We start from the raw sequence: 12158 nt of genomic DNA on the forward strand, positions 1-12158 counted from the left end.
GCGTGCAGTTGAAGGGACGCCGACCATAGGTAACTGTGCTAGTCACCTCATTTGTCTTTATTATCTCTCCTCATGTCACGTAACATTAAATGCTATCCATCATTTGTTTCATTTTATTTTCTTTTAAATACTCTTCAAACGCTTCTCCTTCCCTCTTATATTTTCTCTATTACACTCTGTCTTTGTTTTCCTTCTCTATCTTTTTGCATTCATATCAAACCCTAGCTGTTCATTATCTGCAAATCCATCATGAACTCTTCATCAAGCCCAGGAAACCATGAAATTGATCAAAACAAAAAGAGAAAAGCTGTTGAAACATCTTCTTCCAAACCCAAAAAGATAAAGATCACCTATGACCCTCTCAAGGTGAATCCATTCGAAGCAAAACTATCTGGAAACTATTCTAGACGTGTGTTTCAACCCCCTAGTGAAAGCCCTCCATCATCTCCATCTTCTTCCTCATCTTTTTACCTTCAAGACTCAACTTCCTCCTCATCTAACCTTTCCTCTCCCTCAACCCATTCCAAAGAAATCTCTTCATTTTCACCTGCTGAGAATGTTGTCTCTGATAAAGATTGTGGAAGATCTGCATCAGAACCAAGTCTCCCTGACCCCTCGCCTGGAAGCCCAAGAAGCAGTCAATGATGCGTTTCACTCCTTCAATGGCAAGGAAAACTGCAACTAATGACAGGGTTCAAGACATGCTGGCACAAAATTTGTCTTAGCTAGGGTCTTAGTCTTTGGTCTTAGAAGTTTTCTTTCCTTGTTGCATCTGCTTGTTAAACATATGAACCTTTTGTAATATCTTTTGATTATCAATGAAAAGTTTCTTTGTTTTCACATTCCAGTGACTTTATTTGTCGTTTTATTCATCTGAATCTTTTGACATATTCTTTTTGATGTTATGACAAAAAGGGGGAGAAGATAAATGATAAATGATTTGATTAATCTATCAGTTGCTGGGTAAAGCTCCCACACATTTACTAACAAGAACTGCAAGTTCTATATGGCTTAAGTGTTTTGCAGGTATAAAGAAGTGAAGAGAATCTTCAAAGCAAACACAGAAGCAAAACCATAAGAAGTGTTATTCTGTAAAAAGAATAAACTCATGGAAACTGAAGCAAGCTGAGTGCTGTCAAGCTTCAGAAATCAGAAGCAAGAAAGAAGAATGAATCAGAAGCACTGATAATAGAATTTGATCCATATTTGTCTATTTGCTCTGACAAAATTCTATTTGCTCTGATACATTATTTTAGCCTATATGGCTCTGATACATATAATGTGTTCTAATATACATTTTATGTTCTGACTCGTTCATGCTGACTTTTGTCGTTTAGTTTTTGTTCTGTAACATTTCAGGATGTAGAGATGCTCTGATGATGCTCTGGTACATTCAACAATGTTCTGATACAAATCTAGCATGAGGTGATGTTGGTAGAAATTCAAGCTCTGAAGCTATCTGAGGGAAGCAGAAATCAGAAGCTGTGAATGTTCTAAAGATCCAGAAAACTCAAGTTCTGAAGCTGTCCTAAATGGAAGCAGAAATCAGAAGCTGTGAATGTTCTGAAGATCAAAGAAATTCAAGTTCTGAAGCTGTCCTAAATGGAAGCAGAAATCAGAAGCTGTGAATGTTCTGAAGATCAAAGAAATTCAAGTTCTGAAGCTGTCCTAGATGGAAGCAAGAATCAGAAGCTGTGAGTAGGGGTGGAAATAGGCTGGGCCGAGCTAGGCTTTGTCAAGCCTAAGCCTGGCCTCTTAAAAAAACTGAAGCCTAAGCCTGGCCTGTGGCCTGTCGTAGGCTTAGTTTTTAGGTCTGAGTCTGGCCTTTTCGAAGGCCTAGTTAGCCTGTTAGCCTATATAAAAGCCTATTTGTTTTAGACATATGTATATAAACAATTAAAATAATATTTAAATAGACTAACTAACTAAAAGATCAAGAGACTAAAAATTTGTTTCCATTGTCTTATTTTAACTTACCTCTTAGCATAAGTTTTACAAGACTATTTGTTTAAGAGAACTTATGAAAACAATGTTCATCAGATGTTTTCATCTTATTTTTACAAGTTCTTAAAGATAACCAAATTTTATTTATGTATTTTAATTCAAAGTATAAAATATAACATAATGATAATAAAAAAAGTATTCATATTTATTTAAATAGGCCAGCCTAATAGGCTTAAAAGGCTTTTTTTAGGGCCTGAGGCCTAGCCTTTTTAACTAAATAGGCTTATAAAAAAGCCTAAGCCTTTTCTATTTAAAAATAATGTGTGGCCTGGCCTGAGCCTATATAGGCTAGCCTGTAGGCCCCTGTTATCGGCCTGGCCTATTTCCACCCCTAGCTGTGAGTATTCTAAGGATCTAAAGAAATTCTAGTTCTGAAGCTGTCCAATGGAAGCAGAAGTCAGAAGCTATGAATTCTCTGAAGACAGAAGCTTATATGATCGTCTCTACCGAAATAATCAGGGAAGTCTTTTATTAAAGTTCTTCGAGTATTTATTTCAGGGGGAGATTATTTATCTCAGGGGGAGATTGTTAATCTCAGGGGGAGACATATTCATATGCTTATGCTATAAGCTGTGTAACTTGTCTTTTGCCGTCTGCTCTTTCTGATCGCAAATTCATATCATTTATATATGTTTTTGTCATCATCAAAAAGGGGGAGATTGTTAGAACAAGATTTGTTCTGATCAATTATCTTAGTTTTGATGATAACAATAATATGAATTTTGCTTAAGATAATATGGTACTCTAATCCAATGCAATTTCCTTTTCAGGAAATATATAAAGAGTACGCATAATTCAGCGCTCAGAAGCTTTGTCTCAAAGGGTTCAGCATGCAACATCAGAACATGGTCTGGCAAGACATCAGAAGATGGTCGAAGCAGAATCAGAACATGGGTCTATGGAAGCATCAGAAGAACATGAGATCAGAAGCACTGAAGTTCTGATGGTATCACGCTCAGAAGCACTTCAAGGTCAGAAGATCAGAAGATGCTGTGCACCAAGCTGTTTGACTCTGATGATATTCAAACGTTGTATTCACAAACATCAGATCAGAAGGAAGTACAAGTGGCAAGCTACGCTGACTGACAAAAGGAACGTTAAAAGCTATTATAGGCAACGTCAGTAGACACAGCGTGAACAAGGCTCGAGGTAGTTGACAAAAGCGTATAACATTAAATGCGATGCTGTACGGAACACGCAAAGCATTAAATGCACTCAACGGTCATCTTCTCCAACGCCTATAAATATGAAGTTCTGATGAGAAGCAAGGTTAACGATTCTGCACCAAAACAACTCATATTAACTTGCTGACACTCTGTTCTACTCAAAGCTCAGAATCTTCATCTTCATCAAAGCTCACTACATTGCTGTTGTAATATATTAGTGAGATTAAGCTTAAACGTTAAGAGAAATATCACAGTTTGTGATTATAGCTTTTAAGAAGCAATTGTAATACTCTTAGAATTGATTACATTAAGTTGTAAGGAACTAGAGTGATCGTGTGGATCAGAATACTCTAGGAAGTCTTAGAGGTTATCTAAGCAGGTTGTAACTAGAGTGATCGTGTGGATCAGTATACTCTAGAAAGTCTTAGAGGGTATCTAAGCAGTTGTTCCTGGAGTGATCAGTGTGTGATCAGAAGACTCTGGAAGACTTAGTTGCTGACTAAGTGGAGAACCATTGTAATCCGTGCGATTAGTGGATTAAATCCTCAGTTGAGGTAAATCATCTCTGCGGGGGTGGACTGGAGTAGTTTAGTTAACAACGAACCAGGATAAAAATAACTGTGCAATTTATTTTTATCTGTCAAGTTTTTTAAAGCTACACTTATTCAAACCCCCCCCTTTCTAAGTGTTTTTCTATCCTTCAGCTCTAGGATTTATTCTTGGATTAAGAGTGTTCTATGAAAGATAAGTGTCCTGGTGGATATCAACATTTATATGATTTCCTTTTGTGATATTTAGCAAAGTAAATCAATTATTGGTAAAGTCTTATAAGGTTCTTGTCTATGACAATAAGGTATGATTCAGAGTTACTCTATTGGGAAAGGTTCTTTTGGTAATGTTATCAGGACCAGATTCAGTGATAAATTCACTGAAAGGAACTGATGTTTAACCAATTGTTGGAACATCATTTCAGCGGTTTGTTACTCCGAATTATGGAATATTCTAAAAGGCTAGAATGCACTAAATAAGTAAGCTCTCAAGATAGAATATTAAAGAGGAGTTAATTGTTTGGGGTTTATTTTTGTCTGCGATCATTAGTATTTCAGAAATGAAACATGTATTGGTTATGAGTCTGGGAGTATGAAATCTATTTACCAAGTCTAAAGAGGATTGTATTATTGGTGGATATTATGATCCCTTGTATTAGAATTAATTTAATCCTATTATGTCTTGAAGATTAGGTTTTTGCTGAAGAAAAATGTAATTCCAATTGAGTTTATTACTAAAATAGTATAGTATCAAACTGGATGTCGTGACATTGTAGTGTAACATTCTACTACTATAAAGGTACAAGGATTTTATTCTTCTTACAGAACAAAGACATTGGTACTGTCATCATTGTGTCAGGGGTCTTTCTACAAGGCAAGTGATGATGTTTCTAAACTTGAAATGTCTAAGAAACTCATGGTAGGATTTTCTTTAAAGCATGAAATTCAAGTCAGATTGAAGTAGTGAAGGGTAATCTTGAAATTACATTGCAGAAGGGTGTTGGAGTAACAATGTGGCCGGTTAGCCAACTGTAATTTTTCACCATGTGTTATGTGTAATATGAAGAGAATACATTTTCAATGACATTGAGAATGTCATTCAAAATATTGTGACATATTGTTGCAGTCAAAGCTTGGAAAGAGGGAAAGTTGAACAAGACTGTTTCTCTCTCCTATGTTGTATGGTGAACTGTTTGCAAGGATGACTTTATCTCCTTCTAATATGCATGTACTGATTGACTTGTCATTAAAAACAAGGCCTTGTTACATTCCAAAGTAACTTACCTTGTGTATAAATACCCCCACTATCCTCAACATTCTCACAAGTTGCGTTTTTCATGAGTAAAACCTCTATTGACATTATGAAGTTTTAGTTCTCACATTAGCTAGAACTGGGTGTGTTTTGTTTGCATGTGTCAGTTGAGTCTGTAAAAGTTTTTTTCTCCTCATCCTTGTGGTTTAGTTTGTTTCTTTTCTTTTCTTTTGTTTGGTGGGAAAGAATTTTTTCTTTGTGTTATTGTTTCAACTCTGATTTTTTCAATTTTTGGCTAAAAAGGGGGAGAAATAGTAGTCGTGTGTGTGTTGTGTTCGTCATTGGGTCTTGTCCTTGTGTTGTTAACCTTTAGGGGGAGTCTACACTTTAGGGGGAGTATGACTCTTTAGGGGGGGTATGACTATCTGTCATAAGGGTTTTCTATTTTTGTTTCGTCTATTACTCAAGTTGTGGGTTTATACATGAAGTTCTATCAAATGTTCCAACATCATGTGTGTTGTGTTTTTTCTTCTGTTACATGATCTTCTAATGTGTACTGCTTCTGTCACATGGTCTTCTAAATTGAATCATTCAAGGTAGAATTCCTTTTTGTTTCTAGAGGCTACAAGGGTAGTTGTCCAAGTTCCTTGTGACAAAAACTGGTTCTGGAATTTAGGGGGAGTATTTTGGATAGATCTGTAACTGCAGACTATCTTCCTCCTCATGTGCAAAGTATACATGATCAGCATGTAGCTTGTATGGTCGTACTCTTCTCGGGTTTCTTGTGCAAAAGGTGTTTTAGCCAAAATTTGTTAAATGGGGAAATTGTTAGCTCTATAAACTTTGAGTTTGGTTGGAATTAATTTTGCTAAAAAATACCTCTAGTGAAGATGTGTGACAGAATGTCATAACATCCTAACTGATATAGCAGTATCGGACTTAAGTATAATTTTTTTAGTACACTAGAGTTTGGGCTACTTTAAAATGACTTATGTTCTAACAGATGTCGTAACATCATGACCCAGAACATTTGTGCCGAATTGTTTTAAATCTTAACAGATTTAATTAGATCCAGTGAAATTTATTCCAGATATATCTCAGTATATTTTGCAGGTCAAGATGATTTCATCTGGAAAAAGGAAATCAAATCTCCAACAGAATTAACATTTATATATTAAAGATTGAAGAATTGAAGGTTGGTTGCAAGATTTAAGGAGAGTTAATTACAAGATTGGTACAGCTACAAACGTGTGGATCAAGCATTTATGGATAATGAATTTGAAACCCAAAGAACTTTTGAAGACTATATATAGACAACCCTAGTCCTAGTTTTATGTATGTTTTTTCTCTTTTTTCTTTTTATAGTTTGTAAATTAGGTTTAAGGGTTTTGAGAGCCTCTTCTCTAACTTGTGGTGTACGTCACCCATATATCTTTTGATACTTTTGATACACATTGTTGTTCTCAATCAGAAAACTTTAGGTAATGAGTTGAGTTTTTGTTCTCACTCTTAATGCTTTTAAGCATAAGAGTTGAGTTATGTTCTTGATCAAGCTTTTGAGCAAGATCAAGTTATTTTCTTAGTTAAAGTTGTGAAGCAAGACTAAGTATATTTTACTGGAAGTGTAGTCTTCCCTTGTTACTAGTTTGTGACTTGATCTTTGAGATGTGATCTTCAGTTAGGTGAAAAGTCATTGATACAATAACTGTGACTAGGACTGTTAGACATTGTTGCGGTAATTGGAAGTGAGATGGGACTTCTTATATATAGGATGGTCTTAGGTAGAGGTAGCACAAGATAATGATTAGGATGGAAAGTTGTAAGCATGTGACTTATTTAGGCTTTGAACTAATACTGTAGTGGACTTCCTTCCTGGCTTGGTAGCCCCTAGAGTAAGTGATGTTGCACCGAACTGGGTTTACAATTATGTGTGTGTTATTTATGTTTTTCTGCATATTTATTTTTTGCATAATCACACAGTTTCAAAAGTCTGTTCAGAGTGTCATAAAAGATGTCGGAACATCTGTCTCGACATTAGATCTATCATTAAGATATCAGGATGAACATGTGTTGTATGTAATAGAGAAATTTCAAAAAGCATTTAGGCTCTTATGCCACTTATTGAACAAGTTAATCCCAACACAAGAGGGAGGGTTGAACTGTGTTATTCAAAAATCTTGATTATATAAAATTAATTTCTTAAAATAATAATTTGCGTTAGTAGAGATAAAGGCGGCAAAAAGTGGAAAGATTGAAATGTAAAGGAAAGTAAATAACGGATGTAGTAGAGATAGGGGGAGATAGTTTAAAGAGATTGCACTAGGATTTATCGAGGTTCATCCGATCGCTTGCCTTATTCATATCCTCGAGAAATTCTTACTGAGATTTCCACTAAAAATATATTTGAGCTTTTAATAGGTTATGCCCAAGAACTTTCTTACAATCGACTAAGAGAGTTTACACAAGTTGATCCCTCAAACCAAATATATTTTAACCAGCTAGTCTCCAAAACCAAATAGTGGTTTTAACAGGCTAACCTCGAAAATCTAAAAGGTATTTTTCTAGGTTTATCTCTAGAACCAAACACACACTTTCAATAGAATCTCACTCTTGAAGAACAACTGCTTTCTCACAAGTATTTTTCACTCACAGGGAAGTAAGAAAATTTCCAGTAAAAGAAATAAAGGAGAGATAGAGGAAGAAATTAGACAATAACAATAGGATAATGGAAATATGAATCCCTATTTAAATAAACTTTGGTGGCGACTTCATTATTATTCGAGCGTTTTCGCGCTCTGATATTTTTTGTGTCGCGACAACAATGTAGTGTAGAAAAGATCACATATCTCACATTGTTCCAATCTTTCTCTCAAGGAGCAAACACAAACCTTTCTCCATCAACCTAGGATTCTCATCAACTTATACTCCTCTTCATTCAAGCTAAGCACAAACATCTCTTAAATTTGGTAAGTTTCTCATATCCTTGATTTTTTTTTTATTTGTGATGCATGCAATTCTTTAATAAGTTATATTTATGCTACATTAGGTTACATCCAATAGAAATTTACAATTTATTTGATATTAATAAATTTTAGTATGAATTTGAGACATTTGAAGATTAGGATACGCGCATGAATTGATTCTTCTCTTGTGTGTTTCCATTAATCAAAGTTTTAGAGCTTGACCTTGGATCCATGTGAAAAGGAATGTTAGTTTTAAAAAGTCCAAGTAATTAATCTATGAAGATGAAGAAAGATGAGAAGATATTTTTGTTGTGAATCATGAATGTCAATCACTACTATAGACTTTTATTATGCTACAAATTTCATATTTAATGTCCTAACAACATCTTTTTTTTTTTGTTGTAAATTTTTATTAAACTACTTATATATGTGATCCCTAGTAGTATAATTTTTCTCAAGGACTAAAATGCAACATCACTCACTTAAACCATTGACACTTAATTCTAATTTATAATTGATTTAAGCATAAGCTCGTTCCAAGTATCTGGAACCCCAGCTACACACCAATGTGTACAATCCATGCCATGGAAGCCATTATGAGAGCTTGGATGACCATCTTTTCTCAATTCCGAGAGAGCTGTAATATTGAAAAGATGGACAGGCTTGGTTATTTTCTTCAAAACACTTTCCAATACATATGATGCTTTTGGTAATCCAAGTGTTGATGATAATCCATTTATTGGTATTGTCTCTTTTGCACAGTTTGTTACTCCTGGCTCTTTCCATTCTTCTCCACTATTTTTTATATCCACAAATTAAAAAAAAAGTTAACGATAAGAAACCTAATAAACAAAGTACTCCTTCTATCGTATATTAGTAAATTTTATTTTTTTAGTTTATCAAACAGTTAATGTATTTGGTCTATATATAAATCAAATATTTTAATTATTTTATAAAATTAAAAGTGAAATTTAGTGATAATATAAGACGGAGGAAGTATCATGTTTAAAGAGAGAGAAAAATTGTGAAACTTACTGATAGTGCATAGGAGAAATTCCTTGAAAAAGAACTTTGGTTTTGGTTGTATCAACCTCTTTATCAACCCAATTAGCCCAAGTTGTCAAACCATGTTTGAAAGCTTCCATTCTATCCATATCTTTTACAATTTTCTTGCCTACTTGAATATAATCCCATCTACAATACAAAATCAAAATCACCACATTAAAAATCGACCTAGGGTTGATAATGAGAACATTGGATTTAAATGTGTGTTTTTCTTAAGGTTTTAGCTTCAAACTAGTTATTTGAAAATACTATTTGTGTTGGATTAACTAATTTAGAACATTGATTGCTCGATCATAAAATCAGATATCGTGTTTTTAAATTAAAATTTACCGTATTAATTAAAAACAGTTATTTTAAATAAAATTTATAAAATAATAAATTTTTTTTACAAATGAATTTCATAGAAAAATTTAAACATTAGTTTTAAAATTATTAAATGTTAAAATAATTTTTTAATAATAATCCATAACAAATTATACATATATGCTAATTAATTAAAAGAGTTTTCTAAAAATCTTACGGTTGTTTGGGTCCTCTCCTATACCACCAAAGCCAAGTGTTGAAAACCAAAACATCCATTTTCTTCCATATGTTTCCACTCTTAAGAGAATCAAGTTTTAGTACTCTACCAATTTTTTCCACTTCAATGTCAACCAAATATGTTGTGTGATAGGCAATAATTGAAACTCCATATTCCTGCAAAAATATTAAAAAATTACTACAAATTATATTCAAAGTAAAATATAAAAAAATATTTTTATTTTATTTTATTTATTTATTTATTTATTTATGCAACAATTTTAACAGGGTTCACTAACCTGGAATGTGTGGTTTGTGATGGGCTCACCACCCTCTTTTATTACAGTAGCATTAGGTACAGTAGAATGAAGCAAACATATTAATGATTGCCATTGATTCAGACTCACTGAATCTCCAATAAACATTAATTGTTTTCCCTTGAATTTTGTCAAGAAACTTTTTCCGTCAAATCTGCAAACACCAATATATTTTTAAACAAATGTTATTAAACACTTTGATTAATTAATATTTAAAAATAAAAACCAAATCATATGAAGGATTATTTAATAAAAATAAATAAATAAACTAATTAAACTAATTCAAAATATTAAAATTAGTTAAACATCAATAAAAAATAAATTAACGTGATATATCAAATTAATAAATAATACAAGTATTGAAATATATGTATGAGAAATTCAATTTGATATAAGCCGTTTTTAAATATAAATAAAAATTCAAACACATCCACAACTATTAAAATTTTGGCATAATTTTATGATTTGTGTTTAGATTTATACACCCTTTTATTAAAAAAACTGCATAAAAGAGTTACATTTTACTAAATTAAGTAACAAACTAAAATTATAATATTTTATGAATTTCTCATACAATTATGTCAACAAGTAAACAAATAAAAAAAATCGTTCTTTTAATTTTATATTAGATTTTTAATCTCAATATTTTATGAATCTATTACAATAAAATACCATTCGATTTTTAATAATATATATATATATATATATATATATATATATATATATATATATATATATATATATATATATATATATATATATATATATATATATATATATATATATATATATATATATATATATATAAAAATGGAAAATAGATATAATAATTATTTTATTTTTCTATTTTTCTTAATACAATAAAAATGGAAAATAATAACCTAAAAATAGACCACACAGCTAATTAGATTATATAATTAAAAAAAGAAATAATGAATTAAGGAATTGTTTGCCCTGGTCAAATTTAAATGTATTAACACATAATTTATAAACTTATATTTATAAAACAAATCTGTTCAATAAATTTATAATTTAATTTTACTTATTTATATGCATAAAATATCAGTTCAGTCATATTTATTATTTATTTTTACTATCTTATAATTTTTTAATTTATATATCTTTAGAAAAATCAATTTGCCTTTACTATCTTGATTATAAAAAATATTAATTAAATATGTCTGGTGTATGTTAACATTATATTAGTGTTATCATCACATGTTATTAAGCTGTTAACACATACATCATCCATTGATATGCAGAAAATCATAATCAATCACATAATTCAATCAACAACAAACACACCTGAAAAAAATAATATAAAATTATGAATCCTGACACCGCACACCACCAACATTTGATATTGATAAAAACTTACAAAATAAATAAATTAAACTTAATTACAAATATCGGTTGTTGTTGAGTAGGTGTTAAAGAAAAGTTTAATAAATTAGTACCTTGGTAAGTTACAATTGGTTGGTTGCCATCTATATTTGAGATACTCTTTATCAGTTCTGCCATATTTCAAGCAATCGTATTCCAAACGAATATGAGGACATTTTGAAGAATCATAAAGAGGGTAAGATTGATCATAAACCCAACTTCCTTCATATATATTGCAACTCCTTCCATTAGTTTCTTCTAAACATATGCATGGATTAAGATAAATCACCATACAAATGGTTATTGATATCCAACCATAAACCCTCATTTCAAAACCCATCTCTCACTCTCTTAAATTTTGATTTGTGTGTCAATCAAGGTTTGGAGGGATATATATATTTTGTCATAACTTTTGTGTGTGTATATATATAATAAGTTTGGATTTGTCTCTTTATTACACATTAATAAAAACTCTTTTTTAGTTATTAAAAATTTGAAAAGAAAAAATCTGTTTGAAACCATTCTTTTTAAAAAACTGTTTTCAAAAACAACTTTTAGTTTTTTAGTTTTTAAATCTTAAAAACGAAAAACAAGTTATACATATTTTGGTTTTCAGTTTTTTTTTCTTCCAAAAACTGTTTTAATAAAATCACAGAAAAAACATTAATTTTAGTTAATAGCAATATGGTAATTACATGATAACAATTATAATTTCTTTTATTCTTTATACACCAGCCATCCTACCCTTTCTTTCTTTTTTTTAGGCCCGTTTCTTTTTCTTAAAATAATTTCGATTGCTTTTTATTATATAATTTACTCTTTAAATTTAAGATTAATTGATTTTTACTCTTACAAATAATCCACTTTATTATTCCAAATTTATTCAGTCAAACTAAATTACATATTTATTTAAAAGCTTAATTATTAATTACATTAAAAAT

At 31.3% G+C, this 12158-nt stretch overlaps 1 protein-coding gene across 1 annotated transcript; it reads right to left on the reverse strand.

The window, feature by feature from the left end:
- Positions 1-8269: 8269 nt before the first annotated feature.
- LOC131631900 (protein trichome birefringence-like 38) lies at positions 8270-11590 on the reverse strand. The gene is made up of 5 exons (XM_058902661.1): positions 11292-11590; positions 9817-9988; positions 9519-9694; positions 8969-9127; positions 8270-8728 (listed from the first exon to the last, which is right to left on the reverse strand). Exons 1-5 carry the CDS (start codon positions 11555-11557, stop codon positions 8437-8439), a joined length of 1065 nt encoding a protein of 354 aa, XP_058758644.1. The 5' UTR covers positions 11558-11590; the 3' UTR covers positions 8270-8436.
- Between the last annotated feature and the right edge of the window lie 568 nt (positions 11591-12158).

This window comes from Vicia villosa, unplaced genomic scaffold, assembly GCF_029867415.1.
Source record: "Vicia villosa cultivar HV-30 ecotype Madison, WI unplaced genomic scaffold, Vvil1.0 ctg.000881F_1_1, whole genome shotgun sequence".
Classification (NCBI taxonomy): Eukaryota; Viridiplantae; Streptophyta; class Magnoliopsida; order Fabales; family Fabaceae; genus Vicia; species Vicia villosa.